The sequence below is a fragment of the Phyllobates terribilis genome, unplaced genomic scaffold (assembly GCF_046119375.1).
Source record: "Phyllobates terribilis strain yellow unplaced genomic scaffold, ASM4611937v1 Scaffold_2__4_contigs__length_985480577, whole genome shotgun sequence".
In the NCBI taxonomy this organism is placed as follows: domain Eukaryota; kingdom Metazoa; phylum Chordata; class Amphibia; order Anura; family Dendrobatidae; genus Phyllobates; species Phyllobates terribilis.
Window position 1 is genome coordinate 840424663 of NW_027362762.1, and position 27416 is coordinate 840452078.

At 46.6% G+C, this 27416-nt stretch overlaps 1 protein-coding gene across 2 annotated transcripts in view; it reads left to right on the forward strand.

The window, feature by feature from the left end:
* Positions 1 to 27416, forward strand: part of WSCD1 (WSC domain containing 1) — a 328308-nt gene that overhangs the window by 198857 nt on the left and 102035 nt on the right. For both annotated transcript variants that reach the window (XM_073667817.1, XM_073667816.1), the window contains one exon: positions 11774 to 11889. In XM_073667817.1, the coding sequence (XP_073523918.1) occupies positions 11774 to 11889 (116 nt within the window). The remainder of the gene's footprint in view (positions 1 to 11773; positions 11890 to 27416) is intronic.

The window sequence follows — 27416 nt, forward strand, 5'->3', positions numbered from 1 at the left end:
AATATTCATTTTCTTTAACAGCTGGCACAGTATTAGCCGCAGCAGCCGGCTACTGCCTTTGTGACCGGCTTTTCCAACGCCGCTCCCCCCCCCAGCCACAACCACAGCAGGTATATCCGAACTATAAGACGCACACCCACTTTCCTCCAAAATTTTGGACGACAAAAGCATGTTTTATAGTTCAAAAAATACTGTACTCTATTAGGGAGTCAAAATAAGGGGAGTACTTCTTCATGAATGCCTTCCAGTAGCCATAGGTTGCTTATAAAGAATTTATCTTGCTCTAAATTACCTGCCCTGTCCTGCCACTAACATGCAGCCAAATGAATTGAAAGAGAACTGAGTATTTTTTTATTTTAATAAATTGAACGCTTACTGCCACTTTGTGTTCAGCTTTTTTTTAAGGAATCCATCTAAAGCCCAATTCCAAACATTTGGGACACTGTGTAAGATGTAAATAAAACAAGAATGCAGTGATTTGGGAATCTATTATAGCTGTATTTAATTCACACCAGAACATGAAAGACAGATCAGAAGGTCAAAGTTAGACATTTTTCCTTTTCATTTTAAAATAGTAACTTATTTGGAAGCAACAGATGGCAGCAACATCTCAAAAAAGTTGAGACTGGACCATGTTTATTATTGTGTAGCTTTCCCTCTTCTTCTTGCAACAGTCTAAATGTATGGGAAGTAAGGAGATCAATTGCTGGAGTTTTGGGAGAGGAATGTTGTCCCATTTTTATTGATGCTCAACAGTCCTGGGTCTTCTTTACCTTATGTTTAATTTCAAATTGCACCAAATATTTTGTGTTGGTGAAAGGTCTGGATTGCAGGCTGCCAGATCATCACAAGAACTCTTCATCTGCAAAGCCACGCTGTTGTGATGGATGCAATATGAGGATTAGTATGATCTTGAAATATGCAAGACCTTCCCTGAAATAGACATTTTCTGGATGGGAGCATATGTTGTTCTGAAACCTCTTTTCAAGTTTACATTGAGGAACATTTTGTGAAAAATGTTTCGCAATATTGTATGCAGCTGTTGACAGATCGGTGAACTTCTGAACTTCTTTGCAACTTTAGAGACTTTGTCTCTCTAACATACTTGACTTTCACTTTTCATTAGTACCTCTTACTTTTCCTCCCTTTTGTTAACCGTATGCCAAGTTTTTGGACTTGTGTTGTTTCCATACATTTCTAAATTACTTATTTTTTTACTTAATGAAATGAAAAAATATCTAACTTTCAACTTCTGATCAGTGATCTATGCTCTATTGTGAATAAAATATGGCTATAAGACATTTCCAATTCCTTGCATTATTGGCTTTTTGTTTTCTACGTTTTACACAGCGTCCCAACTTTTTTGGTATTGAGATTGTTGAAAGTAGAAATTGTTCAACATGGAGAACACCTTTTAACTGGGACTATAGACTTTAGATAATGTTTGCTTGAAATGCCATGCAGATTATAAAGATGAATGGTGCAGATGACTTACCTTTACCTAAACATAAAGTCTGTTTTGTTTTTGAAACACAAGTTATTACCTCCCTAAGTATAAAGATATTGTAGTTCTTTGTCACAGTAATCATATACATCCATTACTGCTCTATATGGGGTTGTCATTTATAAAAAAAAACAGCTTGTTGTTTTGCTTTATAATAGCTGTTGTAGGAGAACAATATTCCTACCTGCATGTTTCCTGGTCTTGTATCTCTGCTGTTACTTGGAAATTGCTTTCATTCCATAACTTTTTCAATGCACTCTTTTCCAATAAGTATATTTCTCCTTATGTGGCTCCAGTCATAATTTAGCCAGGTAATCCTAGAGAAAAGATAAAAGAACAGCATGCTCCTTAGTGTAGTAGTCCCACACAAAAATGGTAGACATATTTGGTTGTGGTAATAGGGAATTCTCTCTGCTTAGATAGATGTGCTAATGGATGGCACAACTCTGTTTGAAAGCTTGGCTTAGCCAGATGATGCCACCGCCTTCTTGACAATTTACACAGTGGTAAAAAGTTGCTCAGGAGTAGTGATGGTTACAGGCGTCGGCTGATGAAAGACTACTTCTCCTATCAGCCTACGCCTGCTGTCATTGATAACAGCGAGAGCAGGCGCCACTGATGGGAGCAGTCATCAGCAGGTGCCTGTGCTCAAAGTAAAAAAAAAAGTTTAAATAAATAAATACATATTGAAATAAAACTAACACAGTTATACTCACCTACACCTAATCCCTGAAGCCCTTGTCCCCTGTAAAAAAAAAATCAAAAATAAAAAAACCACCATAATACTCACTTTAACGCCTAATCCCCAAAGCCATTATCACCTGTAAAAAATAAAATAAAAAATAAACCACCATAATACTTACCTATTTGCCATAATCCACCAGCTTTCCCTCTGCTGGTTATGAATAATTGGCAAGAGTCCATGTTTTTTTTTATCTAATTCTTTTTTTTACACATAATGTACACTGCAGGTGCTGGCTACAACTCCCATCATTGTCACCTTGTTGTGCTGATCTCAGGTGACAATGATATGAGCTGCATTCAGGACCTGGCACCTGTCTGATACTTGGCCATTCAACAGTCCAGCACTAGAGGTACTGTTAGGTGTTGGTCTGGGGCTGGATTTGAAATGGGTCCAGGACCTTCTGTGGTCTCCCATTCCAGGCCAGCCAGGGCTGATACTGCTCAGCATTGTTGTCAGTCCCAATGCCTAGCTGTTCCACGAGCCCTGCAGATTCTCTCCCAGGAATTTGTGCCCAGCAGTGTTAAGCATAGGCTGCAGAGGGAGACAGGGCTCGTGGAGTCTAAGTCCAGGATTCGCCGCACTGAGCATGTCCGTGACCTGGCGGATCGTGATTGGTGGGTTGGCACCCACCTGACTCAGTGACCTGGCACTCCCTGATTGGTTCACGGGTAACGTCACCAATAGCGCGTCGCTGGGCAGGGCTTAGTCTTTAAAAGGCCCGCCCACAAGCATGGCGGCGCGCTCAGATCATTTGAGCTAGCTGTTTGTGGTGTGCATGCTTACTCTGGGCTCAAAGAGCCATAGCTTTAGTTAGGCAGGCCGGGCTCAAAGAGCCATAGCTTTAGCTAGGCAGGCCGAGCTCAAAGTGCCATAGCTTTAGTAGGCAGGTAGCTTCGCCTCGCTGACTGGCTCTAACCAGTGGGTTCGCCTTACACCCCGAGCCGCCTGTGAGCTAAATAGAGCGGGTTTGCTCAGTCCGGTAGCACGCCGGCTGAGTGCTCGATTACCCGGCGGGAATCACCCGCACGCTAGCGCCGTCTCCTATAGCGTAGCGCCTGTACCGAAGACAGGGCTACTGCTCATAGTCCGGTCACACGTCTCCCTGCGGTTCTTGCAGATTGTGTGAACCGCTTTAGCGCCAATCCCCATAGCGTAGCGCCTGTATCAAAGACAGGGCTACTGCTGTTCCCACGGACGCACGTCTCCCTGCGGTTCTTGGAGATTGTGCGTACCGTCTTACCCTTCTGTGTGCGTTAACACAAAGGGCTAAGATATTTGTTAGGTGCATCGCCGGTCGCTCTCTCCTCCGTGCAGTAAACGGAGATAGAGCGTACCGCTATACCCTGTCCGGTGTGTAGTTAACACGGAAGGGTTTATCTTTTAGTTGTCGTTTGCCTTTCCACCCGGGAAGTGTTCGGCAGCAGTCCTCTAGACTGCATCGCGGACCCCGGGGTCGGTTGCGTTCCATTAAATAAAGTTGTCTGCAACCGCTCCCCCTTACAGTATAACAGGTACCGTGAGACCCAGTGGCTTGAACTCAGGTAATCTTTCACCAGATTTCAAAGCAAATGGGTCTCCCTGCAGCTGCAAGGCACAGAATCCTCATGGAAAACCTTGATGGACATTTTAAAGGGGTTGTCCAGTCAAAACCGATAAGTCTTCAGTTACTTAGTGTGGCTGCAGTCTCTTATGAATTCCCCCAGCGTACACACACTGTGCACTGCGGGGATTCATTGGTTTCTGACCCGGGTCCGGAGGTTATGTATAAGTTATACATACCCCTGGCAAGTGGGCGCGGCCTTGCTCTCCATGCTGAATAAAAAGTCTGTATGGGAGCAATGGTTAATGTAATACCTTCATCAAACTTCATGATTACAGCGCACTGATAATATGTGATGATATACTTCACTCCATATGGACGAGTTGGTGCTCAAGTAGAGTTCCAAACCATAATAATATGTAGATGAAAACTCTGCACTCAAAAGGATGCAGTGATGCAAAGGAAATATGTATTCATACAATCTAATAAATCCAGAAATTAAATCCAAAAAATTAAACGTTTCGTCCCTGTGTTTGAACCTTCATCAGAATGGTGTGGATTGATAGGGTAGCTGTGAGAGAATCATGTATGTAGCGCTGTTGTGGGTGCAACTTGCTTCACTTCAACTTTTTGAGTGTTGAGTTTTCATCTACCTACAGCATACTGATAAGTATGAGTCCAGTGTATTTTTTTACCTTGTCATTCGGTCAAACACACAATATTTTGTGTACTATTTGGTACAATATTGTACCCTGCCTTTTAAAGGTAATCTGTCAGCAGGTTTATTAGTATAATATAGGGCAAGAGCGCCTGATTCGAGCAAAGTATTACTTACTGGACCGCTTGTTGTAGTTTCGATAGAATCTTTGTTTGTTTCATGTAGATGTAATGAGTCCTATGGAGCTGACTCCCCGTCCCAAAAATGAATACTCATATGAACCAATCTCAAACCATTAGGCATTGGAAAAAAACATCAATATGTATCTGTTTTTATAAAAAACAAAACAAGGAGTGTGTTTAGCAACCCCAATGTTCAGTGCATCTTACCATGTCAAAAACAGAATTATGTATACAGAGTGTGAGCTATTACCGTTAGGTAAGATAAACACTCCAAATAGACCACTCCAATGGTGAATAAGACAAAAATTAAATGTAAAATGGAACATCCTCACCCGTTGTGGAAGTCTCCGTGGTAGTTAGTCCTGGGACTGTCTCAGTGGAAGGAGCCATCATCAATAGGCATAAGGAAACACAGCAGCATGTCAGTGAAGGCATATGATTCTGCCCCTAAAGGGGGATACTTCTCTGCCCTGTTCCCATAGGCTCCCTCCCTGACAAGGACAGTCCACAGCTACCACTGCAATACATAGACCCTGCACTTGCCCTCAATATTCCTCTCATGCGTCCCAACACATTTCATCCTTCTCAGGAATCATCAGGGGACATACATACATGACAGAGCTGGATGCTATGCTATTCTGTTATACTAGGAGTCAGTGTGTTCTCCACTACATGCTCAAAGGGAGTGCAGGAGGGAGCCAATAGAGGGGATATATATATCAGGGTTAATCAAGGGAAATCACAAACAGGTGACTACTAGTTGTGTTTGATCCAATTTAAGTTTCCCCAGGTATATATGTAGATTAAGAGTCCACCATCTTAATCCTTAACTGAGGAGTATAGCCATGTGGACAAACGGCGTGTGTCCAGTCCAGCACGCCCACAAAGGAGGCGCACGTGTCACTTCTGAAGGCGGAGATCAAGGAAAGAAGCATAGACACTATCGTCCCTGCCTAAGTTGGAATGCATGTCTGAGACACCAACATCATATCTGGTCCTGTGACTCCACACCAAGGCTAGATATCATGTGAAACACATGCTGGAACGCAAGTGTGGCACCCCAGGGGTCTGGTTTCCACAGTAATGTAATGTTATGTCTGAGAGCAGGTGGGAGGTCCTTTGGTCAGGGATCCTGTGCATGCCACACCTCCTGCCCAGTCTTGGGAGGGGAAGAACTTCCCCTATATAAACCCGGGGCTGAAGCAGGGTTAGTAGTCAAGGAGAGTAGAGACAAGAAACAGCAGAAGCAATACTACTACGAGTCAGGGGCTGGCAGCTGCAGAGCTCGCCCTGACTGAGAAGCTTTCTTACCGGACCCGGCGTCCGAGGCTGTGGGGACTAACTCTTACCCAGCAGCAGAAGCCGACCGGCAGGGGATTTCAGGTCCTCAGGCCCAGAAACCCGAAGGCACGGTCACACGCGTGGGACCAGCACCGCCATCGTGGAGCGGAAGCCATTAGAAGGCCCCGAGTCACCGGCCATACGGGTGAGCACCACACGGTACACTCAGGGACGTGGGCTACATATATCCGCTTCTAGCAAGGTAGCCAGAAGAGTACAGTCAGTTTGGGAGGCCTACAACTCCGCCTGGCCAGGGGAGATCCCATCTGCTCAAGGACTGACCAGGCCCCGTTCACTAGCAAGTACTCCGGGAGGGTCTATCGTTGTTACCAGTAAAGACCCTGAATTACACCGCACCGTCTCTGAGTGGTTCCTGCTATCCCTATCATCCACATCTGCTGCCCTGAGGCCATACCCCTCCCGTTGGAGGTTATACCATCTACGCTGCACCATCCATCCACCGGCCTCAGCGGACTGTCCTGCAGCGGCAGCTCCATAGCTGCATTCAACGGGTGGCGTAGTCGTCCTGCATCTACCGCTGTTACATCGCCGCTCAGTTTGACTCCCTGGGCACGGACCGGGTCACCGCCACGAGACTACAACCCTCAAGAGATCCGGCTCCGGGTAAGCTCCCGCGTGCGCAACGCAGCGCGACACAGGCCCAGGGGCGCGTCAACTTTGGCGTAGTCGGCAGGATTTCGTGCCCGCAACCACCGGGTACTGCGTGCCTGAAAAAGAGACTTTTCAAACTTTCCTGTGGTGAAGATTCCCGCCATCCGGCGCCATCTTCAGCCTTCTTCCCGCCATCGGTGAAGTTTCCCGCCATCCGGCGCCATCTTCTGCCTTCTTCCCGCCATCCGTGGAGTTTTCCCGCCATTGGACGCCATCTTGAGGACGCCGCGCGGGAAGAAGAGGGGCGTGGACTCCGAAAGCGCGCGAGAACTGAAGCCCCGCCTCACGTCCGGACGTTGCGTAAGGTCCTGGAAGGAGCCCAGCAGACACCGACGTCACAGGAGCGCGACGGAAGGTCCTCAACCCTGACGATCCACTGCGGAGCCGCGGCCTACGGAAGAGGATCATCGCAAGGTAGGCCACGGTCCACTAGGGGGGAGGAAGATGTCGGATACGGAGGAGAGCTTCACTGCCTCAACCCCCGCCAGCGCTACCGCTGCTGCAGTTATGCCCTTCACCATGCCCTATATCCCGGGAGCAGCTTGGCTACCCCAGTACTCAGGGGAGTCACATACCCTGCATGACTTTAGAGAAAAGCTGGATAGCCTCTTCCAGGTGTACCCCCTCACAGAAGAGCAAAAAGTGAGCATCCTGGTGGCCCAACTAACCGGGGCAGCCAAAAGGGAAGTAAAATCCTGGCCACCTGGGAGGAAGACTGTCGCAGGGATACTAACCCGGCTGAAGGACACCTTTGATACCCGCACCTCAGCCGAGATTAAGCTTAGATTCTACGGGTGCAAGCAGCGAGCGCATGAGAGTATAAGGGACTATGCACTAAACCTACAAGAGGCCCTGAGGGCCATTAAGCAGACCGACCCTGATGGAGTGGGAAATGAGGACAGGCTGTTGACCGAACAGTTTATAGAGGGACTGTATTGTAATACCCACCGAACCCAGTTGCGGGCAATGGCCTTACAGGATCCCCATCTGGGCTTTGCACAGTTCAAGGACAGAGCCATCCGGGTGCTCCGAGAACCGGCACCGGGTGGCGTTGTGACCCATAAGCGCCCTGCTATCACTTACCACCAGGAGGCGGCGCCCTTGTCGGCAGGGCCTGTGGGAGCTGATGCGCAGGCTTTGGACAATGACCCGGCTCCAGACCTACACCATCAGGTCCAAGAGCTAGCTAAGAGCGTTGCTGCGCTAACCCGAACTGTGCAGTCTTTACAGGCTTCCACCCCAGGGAAGATCCAGCTGGCATCCGGACCGGAGGACATCCCGTGGCGTCGACCAAGGAGGACCCCACCGGCCAGAGGAAGACCCAGTGACCGATACAGCGAGGACGGACGACCCATCTGCCGCCGCTGCAATCAACCTGGACATATGGCAAGGTACAGTTCTTTAAACGGGCACAACCTGGGGTAGAGGGCCAACCCCCAGGAAAAAGATCACCAGGCCCATCGAACTGGCGCGACAGATATGTGGGAGGACGTCCAGTCTTGCCTGTGGTACTGGATGGCATTCCCATGAGTGCCCTACTGGACACCGGGTCACAGGTCACCACCATCCCGTACGTGCTCTTTAAGCAGTACTGGAATGACTCGGATATTACCCGCTACCCTGACGACGACTTGAGTATCATCGCCAGCAATGGCCAGCCCGTGCCACAGATCGGATTTAAAGAGGTGACCATCAAAATCGGTAGAGTCGAACTGGCAGCACAGGGACTGATCATTGTAGATATTGACAAACATGAGAGTCACCCAAAAATAACTCCAGGAACTAATGTAATTGAAAATTGTCTTGCAGAGGTGATTTTCCTTTTACAGCAGGTTGCCAAGAACGCCAGCTCCGGCGAGCAGCGGGTGCTCCAGAAAGAGATCCGGGCACTGATGCGACGGCAACAGGTGGAACTCTCCGGCGGTGAGATTGGTAGCGTAAGAATGTGTGACCCTTTTCCTATTGCCATGCCCCCAAAAAGTGAAATGATGATTTGGTGCCGGGCAGCTATTGGTCTGAGAGGTAGAGATTACCAGGCAATGGTAGAACCAGTTTACTCGGACAGTAGGCCCACCATTTTGACAGCACGGGGGGTGGTTGATGTACGCCATGGGAGGGTGCCCGTTCGCATAATAAATATCGGGGAGAGGGAAGTGTACCTGCCCCGGTATGCCACGCTAGCCAAATTATATACCATTAACCAAAATTCTATACAATCTGTGGAACCCTTGCCTCCATCTCACCCGGAGGAAGGTAACGGCTCTAAGAAAAACATGGAGGACTGGTGTCAGCAACTACATCTGGGTACTGACTCCACTCCCGCACACCAGAAACAAGGAGTCTATCGGGTGGTTCAGGAGTACGAGAGAGTGTTCAGTAAACACCCGTTAGACTTCGGGCGAGTCAAGGGGGTAGAACACCACATCCCCACGGGAGACCATCCTCCTATAAAAGAGAGGTATCGACCCGTACCCCCTGCCCACTACCAACACGCCAAGGGGATGCTTAGAGACATGAAGGAGGCTGGGGTGATCAGGGATAGCTGTAGCCCCTGGGCAGCTCCACTAGTCTTAGTCCGAAAGAAAGACAACACCATGAGGATGTGTGTAGATTACCGGAAAATCAATCGTATCACACACAAGGATGCCGTACCCCTAGTGAGACAAAGAGCCGGTAGACAGCTGCCCAGTTTACCCTTGACAGCTCCTACACCCTGTAGTTCAGGGCCAGACAGTCAGCTCCGTAGGTCCACTAGGGCCACTAGAGGCCAGTTACCCGCACGCTGGAGGATTTGAAGTGTATAAATTGTTTTATTTATGTTTATCTGTGTATTGTTGCTTGTGTATAATTTTGTGTTTCCAGTTATTTTTAGGAATCCTTGGTGGATTTACCGGGAATCCTTGTACATAGTTGGAGCGTAACCCAGGATGGACTAGAGACTGTTAAGGACTCGGGGTAGGACAGACCCCTACCTGGTTACGTCTCCCTGTTTTGGTGAAATGGACACCTTGCTTTCTTCAAAGACTGCACCCGGTTACGGACATGCCGTGACCACCTTTATGTGTTTCTTATTGTATAGTTATTGTTATATCTTGTTATGTTTTTCTAAAATGTGTTTAGTCCCGGAGTACTAAATTTTACTAGGGGGGAATGTGGCACCCCAGGGGTCTGGTTTCCACAGTAATGTAATGTTATGTCTGAGAGCAGGTGGGAGGTCCTTTGGTCAGGGATCCTGTGCATGCCACACCTCCTGCCCAGTCTTGGGAGGGGAAGAACTTCCCCTATATAAACCCGGGGCTGAAGCAGGGTTAGTAGTCAAGGAGAGTAGAGACAAGAAACAGCAGAAGCAATACTACTACGAGTCAGGGGCTGGCAGCTGCAGAGCTCGCCCTGACTGAGAAGCTTTCTTACCGGACCCGGCGTCCGAGGCTGTGGGGACTAACTCTTACCCAGCAGCAGAAGCCGACCGGCAGGGGATTTCAGGTCCTCAGGCCCAGAAACCCGAAGGCACGGTCACACGCGTGGGACCAGCACCGCCATCGTGGAGCGGAAGCCATTAGAAGGCCCCGAGTCACCGGCCATACGGGTGAGCACCACACGGTACACTCAGGGACGTGGGCTACTTATATCCGCTTCTAGCAAGGTAGCCAGAAGAGTACAGTCAGTTTGGGAGGCCTACAACTCCGCCTGGCCAGGGGAGATCCCATCTGCTCAAGGACTGACCAGGCCCCGTTCACTAGCAAGTACTCCGGGAGGGTCTATCGTTGTTACCAGTAAAGACCCTGAATTACACCGCACCGTCTCTGAGTGGTTCCTGCTACCCCCATCATCCACATCTGCTGCCCTGAGGCCATACCCCTCCCGTTGGGGGTTATACCATCTACGCTGCACCATCCATCCACCGGCCTCAGCGGACTGTCCTGCAGCGGCAGCTCCATAGCTGCATTCAACGGGTGGCGTAGTCGTCCTGCATCTACCGCTGTTACATCGCCGCTCAGTTTGACTCCCTGGGCACGGACCGGGTCACCGCCACGAGACTACAACCCTCAAGAGATCCGGCTCCGGGTAAGCTCCCGCGTGCGCAACGCAGCGCGACACAGGCCCAGGGGCGCGTCACAAGCGTCACATCCGAGGGCGTAGCAAAGGTGACGTCACATCCGGAACTAATGGTGAGCCGGGCTGTTAGTCAGAGCGCTGACTTTCATCATTCAAATCCGGGTTGGAACGCATGCCGAGACGCACATGTCATTTCCTGTCATCCGGCTGCAAGCCGAGACAGGATGTCAGTGTGAGACACATACCGGAAGGCAGGCCCCACATCCCGGAGCGTCAGAAAGATGACACTATACTCTCAGTCCTTTTTGGTACAACAGTGTTACTGTATATCTTTGAGTATTACCATACACTATTGTCTTGGACATTGTTATACTTCTATATTGACCTTGATCGGTTGTATTATTAAAACCATAAGTGTTGTATATTCTTAAATTAAACTAATTAAAGGTTACGGTTTAAATACCCTTGCTGCCCTATAATAATTAATGGGTTTTGAGTTACTTTGGGGTTTCTACCCTTTTGTTGTTCATGCAGATGTAGCAGAGCTAAAACTTCTGGGATGTGTATACCCCCACCCACACCCCTGATTGTCAGCTTCCTATGTACACTTTGAATTGTCAGCAAGCTGCCAATCAGTGGTGGCGTGGGGTTACGCAGATTAGCTTGACTGCTGGTCCTCTGATCTGTAGTCTTTGGCCAGGGGTATGTATAACTTATACATACCTTCTGGTCCCGGGTCTGAAACCGGCGAATCCCTGCAGCGCAAAGTGTGTGTGCTGGAGGGATTCTTAAGTCTGCAATCACACAGAGTGTGAGTTTTGACCGGACAACCCCTTTTAATCTCCTGCTTATAAAATACTGACTGTATTGAAACTGTAACACACAGCCTAATAAGTGACACATCACTGAAATCAGGATCTTTTGCCCTATATTATACTGCTCTCAGATTAAATAGCAAAAACCTGCTGACAGATTCCCTTTAAATAGGGTTGCATTCTGTGGTGATAGGTCACTTTAACCGGGTTCGACATCTCAATATAACTTCATAAGGTCTTTGTTTTCATTTTTCTTATAGGAAGGAATTCTACCTACCGAGGATGCTTCAGAGCCCCAGAAAATGGAAGTCACATATTTCCTGCATCATTCTTCAACCTCTCTACAAATTTATGCTTAGATTTCTGTTCTACTAAGGTAAGTAAAATTTACTGATATTCAAAGCTTTTATATTTTGGGTGATTAAACAATAATTAAATCACATAAGAAGCGTTTACACTAAGACTCATCAATACTGTATGCAGTTTTCACTGAAGGTCAAGCAAGGCTGGTGTTAGGCTTTTAAAAATCCATGGAACAATTTTATATTTGTGTCCAAATAAAAGGATGTAATGATTTCTTTATAATGGTATGTGCTCACCTCATCTTTCAGATACTGACGTACCCGCTGACTTTTTAGAGCACAAAATGGTTCAGGAAAATGCTGGCGTTTTTCCTGAAGCCTCTTGTTTGGTGTCTGTGAAGATCTGAGGCTGTGTATTATATTAATCACATAGGCAGGTTAGCAATGCAATTATTTTTATTTCTTCCATCCATGGTCTTACAGTAATTCCGGGTAGAAGGCCACCATGAGATTCCCCCAATCCACAAGGTCCCAAACCGGGACTGGTAGTTCCACTGCCCCCATAACTAGGCGATACCCACTGTCTCCCAACTTTTGGTTGGCCCACAACTTTTGTATCTCCCGCTGGTATAGTCTGCAGTCACAGCCTATGCTCCTCCAGACTGCGGATACCTCGACCGTAGAACCTGTATCCAGCTCCAGCCAGCAACAACCTATATACAGTCCCAGCAGGTACGCAAGACGGTGCAAATGACAGAGTCTCACACTTCCGCTGGCTTGCCGGGGATTAGAACTTCTGTGACTTCGGGGCATCCAGGGCCAATGACCCCAAACAGTAGCATGCCACTTTTGTCGGGCACTCACAGAAAGGAGGTAGCAGCAAGCTTAGGAAGCTGACCGAGCATAGTGAGGTATGTGGCCAGGTGACCTGATTGTCCCAACCTTGGTTCTTCAAACATCTTCATGGGTTCAGTGATGGGCAGTGGAGCAAATCTGTATTCCACCAGCTGGAGCCATGGTTCCTTGGGCTAATGTCCTATAGAGTCTATCTGGAGACAGAGGTAGATCCCCCTTTTTATATTCCACAGCTCTCATTCAGGTCATTCTCCCACAGGCTTGGGGAAGGTGAAGGGAGGTAATCCATTATTGTTCAATTATTCAATTAGCTTGCATATTTATCATCCACGTTGTGCAGCCCGCAGGGTGCTGATGCAATACATAATCAGCAGGCATTGCACAAATTAACATACAACAAGAGTTAACAGACAGACTCATGAAACAATGGCTCATGCGCTCCTGTGTATGGGACAGTCAGCTGAGATGTCAATAGGCCGAAGCATCGTTCATCCGACAGCCATCTAGTGTGCAGTAGACTTTACTCTGTAGACTGGGACAGAAAGAGCAGAGGGTGGGGAAGTTTAAGAAAGTACGTTTAAACTGTTCGTGGTCAATATAAGACACAATATCAACAATATGCTCTAGATCAGGCATCAGCAAACTGTGGCTTGCCGACCCATGAAGTGTGGCTCACCTGGTGCTTTAGCACCAGGTATAACATACAGCTATGAAGAGAAGGTCTCCAGATGTTGACTTGTAAATAGTGTTGAGCGATACCTTCCGATATCGGGAAATATTGGATCGGATTGGATCGGACCAATACCCAAAAAATATCGGATATCGCCGATTCCGATACCGGAAACCAATGCAAGTCAATGGGACACAAATAACGGAATGAAAATAAACCCTTTCTTTCCTTGTAGGTTAATTCTACATGAAGGAAAACAACTAAGAATAATGTAGAATGTATTGGGGAAGGTGGAGGAGACATTAAAGGCATAGAGGTTTAGCCAAATCAAATGGAATAGCAGGAATTAATATTTTTTTTTAAGACGTTTGGAGTTACAAAGATATTGACTCTGTTAAGCTTTTTTATATTTGGTCAGATATTTATGTTTCACTACTTTCATGCTCTTCACCTTCTTTTTTACTTCTCCCACACTTTCTCCTTCATCATCCTCAGCAGCAGCATCTTTTTCATCAACTTCTTCACCTTATTCATCTTCTTCTTCTTCACCTTCTTCGTATTATTCTTTTTTTTTTACATTCTTCATATTCTTCTTATTCAACTATTATTCTTCTTCATATTCTACTTTTTCATCTTCTTCATATTCTTCTTCTTCATCATATTCTTATTTGTGACAGGCATTCCTGTAGTTGTTATCTATAAAAGTTTGAAGATTACACCTTCCGTTCTGCCTGTCACAAAAGATTTACAACAGGATTTGTCCGCGTTCAGTTTGCCCTGCAGCAGCAGGTATTTTCCAGGGGCACCACGAGGAGGAACGGACTCACCCACATACACTGCTTAGTCTTCTTCTGCTGATAATTTAGATAATATCTTTTGCTCTGATTTTTAGTCTTATGCTTAATGTTCTTCTGCTTTTTGTTCTGCAGCTTCTTGTTCTTCTGCTTCTTGGTCTTCTGTCTCTTGTTCTTCTGTATCTTGGTGGTTGTCTTCTTGTTCTTTGTCCTCTTGGTTATCTTCTTCAGGGTCATCTTCTTGGTCTTCTTTGGTGTCGTCTTCAGGGTCGTCGTCTTCTTCGGGGTAGTCTTCAGGGTCGTCGTCTTCGGGGTCGTCTTCTTCGGGGTGGTCTTCAGGGTCGTCGTCTTCTGGGTCTTCGGGGTCCTCATCTTCTTTGGGGTGGTATTCAGGGTCGTCGTCCTCAGGGTCGTCATCTTCGGGGTCCTCGTCTTCCTCGGGGTGGTATTCAGGGTCGTCGTCTTCAGGGTCGTCGTTTTCGGGGTCATTGTCTTCTTCGGGGTGGTCTTCAGGGTCGTCGTCTTCAAGGTCGTCATCAGGGAGATCCAGAGTGATTACCAAAAACTATTTCAAAAAGCTTGAACTTGGAAATGTAGCAGAAGGTACAAGAAGGCTGAGGAACTGCCGAGAACCAGGTGATGGTACTGGAACCCGGATGGGTAGCAGAAAGTACAAGAGCCAATGGAACTACCGAGGACCAGCTGATGGTACTGGAACCTGGTTACTAAGCAGGAGGTACCTGTGCCAGAAAGCACTACCAAGGACCAGCAGACGTTGGTGGAACTCTGATACCGAGAAGGCACCTAAGCCAAAGGCACTGCCGAGAACCAGCTGACGGTACTGGAACCCGGATGGGTAGCAGAAGGTACACATGAAAAAAAAAGTTGCAAGGCCGCGAGCCGGCCGGAGTTACCGAAACCCACAGTCCTACAGGGGGTGCTTGTCCTATTGGTACTATGGAACCAGCCTTCATTGCCAGATCCCGCTGCCTACATAGGAGTCACCTAAACTGCAGGCACCATAGAGTCAGCTAACCTGACCGCAACACGACAGGACAACGTATTGGAGGCAAAGTGACGTTGACACTACCCGGAAACAGCTGGCGTACTGGAACCAGGCTTGCCAGGAGGGAATACCCGTGCCAAAGACACTGCCGAGAGCCAGCTGACTTTACTGGAACCCGGATGGGTAGCAGAAGGTACAAGAGCCAATGGAACTACCGAGGACCAGCTGATGGTACTGGAACCCGGTTACTAAGCAGGAGGTACCTGTGCCAGAAAGCACTACCGAGGACCAGCAGAAGTTGGTGGAACTCGGATACCGAGAAGGAGGCACCTAAGCCAAAGGCACTGCCGAGAACCAGCTGACGGTACTGGAACCCGAATGGGTAGCAGAAGGAACAAGAGCCAATGGAACTACCGAGGACCAGCTGATGGTACTGGAACCCGGTTACTAAGCAGGAGGTACCTGTGCCAGAAAGCACTACCAAGGACCAGCAGACGTTGGTGGAACTCGGATACCGAGAAGGAGGAACCTAAGCCAAAGGCACTGCCGAGGACCAGCTGACGGTACTGGAACTCGGATGGGTAGCAGAAGGTACACATGAAAAAAAAAGTTGCAAGGCCACGAGCCGGCCGGAGTTACCGAAACCCACAGTCCTACAGGGGGTGCTTGTCCTATTGGCACTATGGAACCAGCCTTCATTGCCAGATCCCGCAGCCCACATAGGAGTCACCTAAACTGCAGGCACCATAGAGTCGGCTAACCCGACCGCAACACGACAGGACAACGTATAGGAGGCAAAGTGACGTTGACACTACCTGGAAACAGCTGGCGTGCTGGAACCAGGCTGGGCAGGAGGGAGTACCCGTGCCAAAGACACTGCTGGGAAACAGCTGGTGGTGCTGGAACCCAGAGTAAACACTAAAAACAGAGTGGAGCCAGAGGCCTAATTGGAGCAAGTTTAAAATCAGTAGTAGTGTGAATGTGGACAGAGCAGGAGAAATTGCAGGACACACAGCAGGGGATCAGTTGACGTTACTGAACCCCAATAACACTGGAGCAAGTGTTGACTGTGCAGACGGAAATTCTGAGCAGCAACTGGCGGTGTTGGAGCCCAGGGTAAATACTGAAAACAGAGAGGATCCAGAGGCCTAATTGGAGCAAGTTTAAAATCAGTAGTGGTGTGAATGTGGACAGAGCAGGAGAAATTGCCGGGCACACAGCAGGGGAACAGCTGACGTTACTGAACCCCAATAACACTGGAGCAAGTGTTGACTGTGCAGACGGCACTTCTGAGCAGCAACTGGCGGTGTTGGAGCCCAGGGTAAATACTAAAAACAGAGTGGAGCCAGAGGCCTAATTGGAGCAAGTTTAAAATCAGTAGTAATAAGAAAGCAAGCAAAGATATCTCCAGCAGGACCAGGGTTGTATATATCTTGTTAAAACTTCACTTTTAATTTCAAATTGTAAAAGCCAAGGATGAGTTATAGAATGAGCAATATAGCGGCTCTTAGGTACAGCACATTCCAACGCGTTTCGGCTAAACCTTATTCATGGAATAATGTGAGAACTAAGCCTACTAGCTGAAGTTAAATAAAACACACTTCTTGTGATTGCTTCAGGTGTTGGACCACAGCCCAGAGGAGAATTAACCCATTATTGGCAGCTAAAATTAACTACAGCAAAAAAGCACAAAAACTACATAAAATTGGACATGAGATAGAATGGAATACAAAATTAGTGGAAATACAAAATGAGTGACAGATACATGCAGAAACAAAAACAAAAAGATCTTTTATGCCGTGGAGCAGTAAAACACATAATAATGATCATAATAATCACTAAGCATCCCTTATGTCTGGTGAACACGACTGTTTAAACTCCATTAGAGTATAAATATAGTTAGTATATGTAGTCCTATAAAAAAAAAAAAAAAAATAGGATATATTAGAGATTCTAAAACTATCGCCAATACTTTTGATGGATTTGAGTGGAACAGGGATTTTCAATGACTTTCATGCGATGTAGAGGGGTTATACCCCTCTATACCGCACGATATTGCCATTCGCTGTTTAGATAAGTTCCTTGAAAAACATAGCTCTTATGAAACCAATAACAACATTTCCTTATTTCAGCATTAGAATTTTTGTTGAATAATAATTTTTTCACCTTTGATGGTCGCTATTATCTGCAAAAACGGGGAGTCAGCATGGGGGGGAAATTCTCCCCATCATTGGCTAATATTGTCATGGCCACCTGGGAGGAGACCGATGTTTTTTCAGATTCAAACCCGTTTTTGAAATATATTGCTTGGTATGGGCGATATATAGATGATTTACTTCTTGTTTGGATAGGCTCTCCCCATCTTATCACAGATTTTGTCAAATATATCAATAAAAACAATTATAATCTTAAATTCACATCTCACACTGACAAAAAATCTATTAACTTTTTAGATGTAACACTTGATGATGATATGAAGCGAGTTTTGATCTCACCATTTCGGAAAAAAACGGCAGGTAATAGCATCCTGCAAGCAAGCTCTTGCCATCCTCCCCACAATATTAAAAATATCGAAGTGGGAGAAATGATCAGGTTAAAGAGGAACTCCTCAACAGAAAAGAGTTATCAAGAGGCAGCCTCCAGCACTAAAAACAGACTAGCTTTAAGAGGATACTCCAAAGGCATTCTAAACAGAGCAGAAAAATTAGTAGCTAATATAGACAGAAAGGATTTATTGAAAAATCGATCCAAAAAAGAACCAAGCAGATTTAAAAATATGAAAAATACGGTTGTGTTTACTACACAATTAAGCCCACAGTTCAACAGTATTGTCAATATCATAAAAAAATATATACCCATGCTAAATCAGGACCCTACTCTAGTGAAAATCATGGACAATTGCTCCATAAAATATATAGCTAAAAAAGCTCCCACTATAGGTTCACTGGTTTCTCCGAGCCTTTTTTGTACAAAAAATTCTCATTTTTCATCAGAAACCTGGCTCACTTTAAAAGGGTTTTATAATTGTGGCCATAGTAGGTGCATTTCTTTCAAATACGCACACAAAAGTGTTTCCTTTCAGTCTGAAATCACCAAAAAAATATACAAAATCAGCACCTTCTTAAACTGCAATTCAGAAGGGGTTATATACCTTGCAGAATGTATTGCTTGTAAGCTACAGTATGTAGGCTGTACCACAGGACCTTTAAAAATACGCATCCGTCGTCATATGTCGGATGCATGTAATCCTAACGGCCTAAACAAATCGGCAGTTTCAAAACACTTTGCAAATGTCCACCATGGAGATCTAAATAACTTCAGATTTAAAGCCGGAGAGAGGTGGTGACCACAGGAGAAAAATCCTGAACCGAGAATCATTCTGGATTTTTCTCTTGTGTACTAGATTTCCGCAAGGTCTGAATGTGAGACAGGATCTCATTTTACAATACACTTAGTCTCACGTATTTATGTTCGACAGTACTGATAATATATTTCCTTTGTGGTCATAATAGAATGCACTGTCTAACTGTTTAACTGCTTTATTGTTCAATGCTTATATTTATGACTTTTGCATCCTTTTTCCATAAAATTTTTTTTTTTTTTCTCAAAAAATGTTGGTTTTTTTTGTGTTTTTTTTTTTTTTTCTTATAGGACTACATATACTAACTATATTTATACGCTAATGGTGTTTAAACAGTCGTGCTCACCAGACATAAGGGATGCTTAGTGAATATTATGATCATTATTATGTGTTTTACTGCTCCACGGCATAAAAGATCTTTTTGTTTTTGTTTCTGCAGGTATCTCTCACTCATTTTGTATTTCCACTAATTTTGTATTCCATTCTATCTCATGTCCAATTTTATGCCGTTTTTGTGCTTTTTTGCTGTAGTTAATTTTAGCTGCCAATAATAGGTTAATTCTCTGGGCTGTGGTCCAACACCTGAAGCAATCACCAAGAAGTGTGTTTTATTTAACTTCAGCTAGTAGGCTTAGTTCTCACATTATTCCATGAATAAGGTTTAGCCGAAACGCGTTGGAATGTGCTGTACCTAAGAGCCGCTATATTGCTCATTTTGTAACTCATCCTTGGCTTTTACAATTTGAAATTAAAAGTGAAGTTTTAACAAGATATATACAACCCTGGTCCTGCTGGAGACATCTTTGCTTGCTTTCTTATTACTTGAACCTTGGTAGCTCATGACCTGGGCGTCTCCGCTGCAAGACTTCGTTGGGACTGGATGAGTCTGGCTATTACATGGTGAGCTGACATACATTTTCCCTTTACCTTTCCCCTTGTTTTTTCATTAAAATCAGTAGTGGTGTGAATGTGGACAGAGCAGGAGAAATTGCTGGGCACACTGCAGGGGAACAGCTGACGTTACTGAACCCCAATAACACTGGAGCAAGTGTTGACTGTGCATACGGAAATTCTGAGCAGCAACTGGTGGTGTTGGAGCCCAGGGTAAATACTGAAAACAGAGAGGAGCCAGAGGCCTAATTGGAGCAAGTTTAAAATCAGTAGTAGTGTGAATGTGGACAGAGCAGGAGAAATTGCCGGACACACAGCAGGGGATCAGCTGATGTTACTGAACCCCAATAACACTGGAGCAAGTTTTGACTGTGCAGACGGCACTAATGAGCAGCAAGTGGCCGTGTTGGAGCCCAGTGTAAATGCTAAAAACAGAGTCGAACCAGAGGCCTAATTGGAGCAAGTTTAAAATCAGTAGTGGTGTGAATGTGGACAGAGCAGGAGAAACTTCCGGGCACACAGCAGGGGAACAGCTGACGTTACTGAACCCCAATAACACTGGAGCAAGTGTTGACTCTGCAGACGGAAATTCTGAGCAGCAACTGGTGGTGTTGGAGCCCAGGGTAAATACTGAAAACAGAGAGGAGCCAGAGGCCTAATTGGAGCAAGTTTAAAATCAGTAGTGGTGTGAATGTGGACAGAGCAGGAGAAATTGCCGGGCACACAGCAGGTGAACAGCTGACGTTACTGAACCCCAATAACACTGGATCAAGTGTTGACTGTGCAGATGGCACTTCTGAGCAGCAACTGGTGGTGTTGGAGCCCAGGGATTACAGTTCAGGTGGTAGAAACATGAACACAACAGGAGACCTGGATACTGTTGCCAACCAATTATTTCATCTGGAAGAGGACTGGCAAATTCATGCGAGATCCAGGCCTTGTTCATTTTCAGAAAAATAAGCCAGTCAACGTTATCGGAAGATAGTCGGATGCGACGGTCTTTTAGTACACCACCTGCGGCACTAAAGACGCGTTCCGATAATACACTAGCAGCAAGGCAAGCCAGCACCTCCAATGCATACTGGCTAAGCTCTGGCCATGTATCCAGCTTAGAGACCCAAAACTTGATGGGGGAAGAGCCGTCTGGGAGTACACTGACAGGGCAAGACATGTAGTCTGTCACCATCTGACAGAAACGTTGCCTCCTGCTGACTGGAGCCGTCTGTGATGGTGTAGACATTTGTGGCGGGAACACAAAACTTTGCCACATTTGGCCCATACAGGTCTTGCCTTGTGCTGAGGCGCTGCTTCTGCTCCTTCTTTGTGCAGAGCTGCCTCGACGCACTGAGCTGCTTTGTAAAGCACTAGCAGCACTGCTCTTGGGTGGAATTGAGAACATGATGGAATGCATCAGTGTGTCTTGGTACTCCCGCATTTTACGCTCCCGGTTCAACCGGGTTATGAGGCTTTGTAAGTTGTCCCGGTAGCGAGGATCTAGGAGGGTGGACACCCAATAATCAGCCGTGTTGAGAATGTGAGCGATGCGGCGGTCGTTTCTCAGGCACTGCAGCATGAAATCAACCATTTGCTGCAGACTGCCAACTGGCCAAGAAACGCTGTCCCCTGCTTGAGGCGTGATCTCTGCTTGCTCTGCATCACCCCACCCTCACTCTAGATACTGACTACAAGAGCATTGTGTACCTCCCTCCTCTGGACAGATGTCTTCTTCCTCCATTGACTCCTCCTCATCCTCCTCACAAAGTGTCCCCTGCCTAGGCCTTTGTGAGGAACCAATTTGCGCAGACTGTAGATGGCATTTGTGACTCCTCATCCTCCACCTCTTCCAAAACCTCCTCCCTTAGTGCTTGCAGTGTTTTTTTCAAGCAGGCAGATAAGGGGGATAGTCATGCTGACTAGTGCATCATCTGCACTCGCCATCCGCGTGGAATAATCGAAGGCATGCAAAACGTGGCAGATGTCCTTCATAGAGGCCCACTCAGTAGTGGTGAACGGCGCGCAGTGCGACTTGTTTGCGCCTGCTGCAGCTGGTACTCCATTACTGCTGCCTGCTGCTCACACAACCTCTCCAACATATGTAACGTTGAATTCCACCTGGTGGGTAGGTCACATATGATGCGATGTTCCGGAAGGCGTAATCGACGCTGCAGAGCTGCAATGCGCGATCTTGCGATGCTGGAACACCGCAAGTGAGCGCACTCTATGCGGACCTTGTGCAGCAGTGCATCAAGATCCGGATGGTCCCTCAAAAAACTCTGCACGACCAAGTTGAGCACATGTGCCAGACATGGGATATGAGTGAGGTTGCCTAGGCCCAGAACTGCCACCATATTTCGGCCATTGTCACTCACTACCATGCCTGGCTGGAGATTTGCTGGCACAAACCACACGTCGCTCTGCTGCTTGATGGCATTCCAGAGCTCCTGCGCTGTATGGCTTCAATTCCCCAAATAAATTAATTTCAATATGGCCTGTTGACGTTTGGCCACAGCTGTGCTCATATCGGTCGTAACAGGTAACCGTTCACGGGTCGATGTGGAGGAAGACCGTGACGGCTCCTGCAGCGCTGATTCAGAGGAACTGGAGTATGAAGAGGAGTCAATGTGTACAGACTGGATTCCTGCAATCCTTGGAGTACAGCGCCACTCCCAAGATCTGTACCCGGCTCCACAACATTTACCCAATGGGCAGTGAGGGAAAGGTATTGTCCCTGTCCATGCTTACTGGTCCACGCATCAGTGGTCAGGTGGACCTTGCTACTGACGGCGTTTAGTAGCGCATGTTTAATTTTTCTCTCCACATGCTGTTGCAGGGCAGGGACGGCTTGCCTGCTGAAATAAAAGCGGCTGGGCACGTTGTATTGTGGGACTGCCAATGCCATCAAGTTACGGAAGGTGTCAGTCTCCACTAGCCTGAATGATAGCATTTCAAGGGCCATTAGTTTTGCAATGCCAGCATTCAGAGCATGTGCTCGGGGGTGGTTTGCCGAGTATGGGCGCCTTTTCTCCCATGCCTGTGCTAACGATGGCTGTAGACTGGCCTGGGAGTGTGAGGATGACAGGGAACATGGTGCTGTGGGTGGAATTGCACTGTGTCTCTGTACAACAGTGCCAGAGGTTCTTCCATGGCGATCCTGTGAGGAAGCCGAACCAGCTGTGTGTGAGCTGGAGGAAGAGGCTACAACACGAGCTGAAGAGGTGGTAGGTGGCGCTGTAGGTTGGCCTAAGTCTTCAGTGTTTCTTTGTAACTCCACCACGTGCTTGGTCCTCACATGTTTCCACATATTTGTGGTATTGAGGTTGCTGACACTTTTCCCTCTTTTCACTTTCTGATTACACAGCTTGCATTTGACAAAGCAAATGTCATCTGCAACTGTGTCAAAAAAGGACCAGTCACTGCAAGTCTTGGGAGCGCCCGTTTTGGGTTTTGGAAGAGGCATGCTCCTAATGGGTGCCGAAGTGGAGGCTACAGGCAACCAAGTCTGCCCCCTCCCTCTCCCTCCTTTTTGGGCCGTTAGGGGAATCTCTTCCTCAGAGCTGCTCCCACCACCTTCCTGTACCTCACGCCATGATGGGTCAAGGACCTCATCATCTACACTACCCTCTTCAAACAACTGCTTCTCCTGGGTAGTCTTGAGAGCACAGTACGCACCAGAAAGTGGCACCTGAGTCTCATCATCAGATGTGTACTGAGGTGTGCTGACCATAGGCACTGGCCAACCCGCCTCTTCAGATTCAGAGAGACAAAGCGGTTGCGCATCACTGCATACTACCTCTTCTTCAAATTCTAGAATTCTGCTTGGCTGGCCCCCTCTTTCCAAGCCAAGAGATTCAGAGAACAGAAGTAGAGATGGCTCCTGTCCAGGGCTCTCTGATTGCCAGGGCAATTTGGCAGGTGGTGAAGAGACAGATGGGTGCTCTTCAGTGCTCAGGACCTGAGAGGATCTGGAACTAATTGAAGTCGATGCGTTAGCTGCCATCCATCCGACAACGGCTTCAATTTAGTCCTCCCGCAACAGTGGGGTATGGCGAGCTCCTACAAAGCTGCGCATAAAGGACTGTTCCCTGGTAAAACTGGGGGATGCTGAGTCACTGGTGCCCGCAGCAGGCACAGAATCCCCACGGCCTCTCCCTGCAGGCACAGAATCCCCACGTCCTCTCCCTGCAGAAACTCCACGCCCACGACCACAACCATATGCCTTACTCCCTGCCTTCTTCATCTTGGCAGACTGATAAAGATAGGCAGAAAAGTACTAAGGGCTTAGTGTGCTTATTCCTGAACAGCTGCTAACAGGTATAAGAAACACTAATTTTATAAAGTGTGGACTAGACTTTAATATGAGCTAATGTGGCCTACACAACTGGAAAGTGGAGTGTTTGGTGAACTTTATTTACGTGTTTTTTTTCACAAAAAGACACTGGATGTGCCCAAAGATGTAAAACCGATAGTATCACAAACTTTTTGTAGCTAATACAATGCAGGAAGGTAACCTACAATGCAATAGATGAGGCTACAAAAAATAGGCTAATACTAATCTGGCTTGGGCTGCAGGGCACAAGGCTGCAGAAAGGCTCCTCTATCTACTCCTATATAGTGTGTTTGGAAGCAATCTATCTGGATACGGATGGAACCACACTAATAGGAGAAATCAGGAAAAATGAGCAGCACTAATGCAAAAAAGCACAATGTATGAGGCAGTGACGCACGCTGAGCGGACTACAACCGGACGTGGCTGCAGAACACACTACAGCGTGAGCTGCACTCACACACAGAGACCTCACAGACAGCCATGAACAGTGCAGAGAACTGTGCACTAGCGCTGCAAGGCAAAATAAAGCTTTATAAAGTAGCCTGGGTAAAGCACAATAAAGCAAATAGGTAGCTAAAACTGTCCCTCAGAACAGCTGCGTCCTATCCCTAACTGAATTCACAGCAGAGTGAACCCAAAATGGCGGCGGCGGCTTTTATAGTGCATCATGACATCATTTCAGCAGCCAATCACAGCCATGCCATTAGTTACCATGGCTAACATGCCTAACAGGATGTGCCCACACTTCTTAGGATCCTCATTGTCTGAATAAAATGAAACTGGCTCATTGCATTATGGGAACTTCCGATTCCGGTATTCGGTATTCTAAAAGTATCGGAACTCCGATACCGCGAATATCAGTCGATACCCGATATTTCAGTAGCGGAATGCTCAACACTACTTGTAAATAGTCTCACAGAAGAGCAGATCTGGATGCGCGCATACAGGCCTAGGGGTTGGAGAGATAAATATGGTAAGCTAGAGATAGGAAGAGATAGCCAGTTAGACGGTTACTTAAAGCTGGATGCAATAATGTGGTTGGAATGGCTGATGAGAGAATACCAAAGGAGGGTACAATGGGAACCACTGGATGTAAGTATTCTGCCTTGGTGTGATTTCTATGGGGAAGCTTTGACGGTCATTATACTGGTATTGGGAGCTATAGGTTTCACTACTGTGGGGGTGGGGAAGGCCAAGAGCTGGATTTTAATGTTCATGGGACTCTGGATGTTGCTCATGACTTTCTCTTAGAGCTAAATTTGGTTCTCAAAATAAGAAAGGTTGAGGTCCTCTGGTCTACACAGACAAGCAATAGTCTGTATGCGTCCCCCTGCCACGCTCTGATCTGAAGGGGCTTATTTTATTATATCCTAAAGAATAAAATACACATCCTGTACTGACTGTGAGGACAGCAAAGAAAGGAAACGTGTCTCCAAATGGCATATCATTCACTTGATTTTAGTTTCATTAACTAGATAAAAGTCTATAAAGAAGAAATAAAGTTTTGATTTAATTATTGAAATCAAAATGAAATACATTATAAGTAGTGTTGAGCGATACCTTCCGATATCAGGAAATATCGTATTGGATTGGATCGGACCGATACTCAAAAAGTATCGGATATCGCCGATTCCGATACCGGAAACCAATGCAAGTCAATGGGACACTAATATCGGAATGAAAATAAACCCATTCTTTCCTTGTAGGTTAATTCTACATGAAGTAAAACAACTAAGAATAATGTAGAATGTATTATGCGAAAAGCCGGCAATTCATCAGCGGCATACACCGGTACCCGACAATTTACAACAGAAAGAATAGAGCTTCACACATAGATTAGATAGATAGAAACATGTCAGTCACATATATATGAAGTACAGTGACAGTGTCGCTTCTCAGTGTCTGTGGGATGACAGGCTGGATGGCAGCTTTCTGCTGCGGTCCAGCCTGTCATCTCGATGTAGCAGAGCTGAAGCTGTCGTGGGAACCATGGAAAGGTAAGGATGAGGTTGGTTTATTATTTTTCTTTTATTGCAGGAGATCGTTGGCTTCAGCTGGAATGGGCGTGATGGTAAGTATAGTTTAATTTAGAACAATAAAGAATTGTGTCTTTATTTCAATTAAAGGACATTTTTCTGGGTGTTGTGTTTTTTTTAAATACTTTACTAGAAATTCATGGTGGTCATGTCTAATATTGGCGTGACCCCATGAATTTCGGGCTTAGGGCCAGCTGATAATGCCAAGCTGGCCTTAACCCCTTTATTACCCAGTGAGCCACCGCACCAGGGCCCTGGATGAGTTGGGTACAGCGCCAGAAGATGGCGCTTCTATGAACGCGCCATTTTCCGGGGCGGCTGCGGACTGCAATTTGCAGCGGGTGGGGCCCAGAAAGCTTGGGTCTCCCTGCGCTGCAGATTCCAGCCCCCAGCTGCCTAGTTGTACCTGGCTGGACACAAAAATAGGGCGAAGCTCCACGTATTTTTTTTTTTAATTATTTCATGAAATTCATGAAATAATTAAGAAAAAAGGGCTTCCCTATATTGTTGTATCCGGCCAGGTACAAATAGGCAGCTGGTGGTTGGGGGCAGCCCGTTCCTGCCTGCTGTACCTGGCTGGACCCAAATATAGTGCGAAGCTCCACGTCAATTTTTTTTAAATTATTTCATGAAATAATTTTTTAAAAAAAGGGCTTCCCTATATTGTTGTGTCCGGCCAGGTACAAATAGGCAGCTGGTGGTTGGGGGCAGCCCGTTCCTGCCTGCTGTACCTGGCTGGACACAAATATAGGGCGAAGCCCCACATCAATTTTTTTTTAATTATTTCATGAATTTCCTGAAATAATTTAAAAAAAATTGACGTGGGGCTTCGCACTATATTTGGGTCCAGCCAGGTACAGCAGGCAGGAACGGGCTGCCCCCAACCACCAGCTGCCTATTTGTACCTGGCCGGACACAACAATATAGGGAAGCCCTTTTTTTCTTTATTATTTCATGAATTTCATGAAATAACTAAAAAAAAAATACGTGGGGCTTCGCCCTATTTTTGTGTCCAGCCAGGTACAACTAGGCAGCTGGGGGATGGAATCTGCAGCGCAGGGAGGCCCAAGCTTTCTGGGCCCCCCCCGCTGCAAATTGCAGTCCGCAGCCACCCCGGAAAATGGCGCGTTCATAGAAGCTGGATGCTGTACCTGGCTGGCATACAAAAATATAGCAAAGCCCACGTCAAAATTTTTGGGAAAAATTAATTCAAAAATAAATAATAATTTAGGGACTGCATCTTTATTAACTCCTCAAATGTCATTTAGTGTTAAAATAAAGGATTTATTTAAAAAAAAGATTGGCGTGGGATCCCCCATAATTTTAGTCTCTAGCGGAGGTTAAGCAGACAGCTGGGGCAGATGTTTGAAGCCTGGGAAGGGGGTAATACCCACGGAGCTTCCCAGACTACTAATATCAGCCCCCAGCTGAATACCTAGCCTTTACTAGCTATTAAAATGGGGGACCCCCCCAAAAAAATGACGTGGGGTCCCCCCTATTTTAATAGCTAGCAAAGGCTAGGCAGACAGCTGGGGGCTGATATTAATAGCCCAGGAAGGGTGCCATGAATATTGGCCCCCTCCCAGGCTAGAAACACCAGCCGTCAGCCGCCCCAGAAATGGCGCATCCATAGGATGCGCCAACTCTGGCACTTAGCCTCG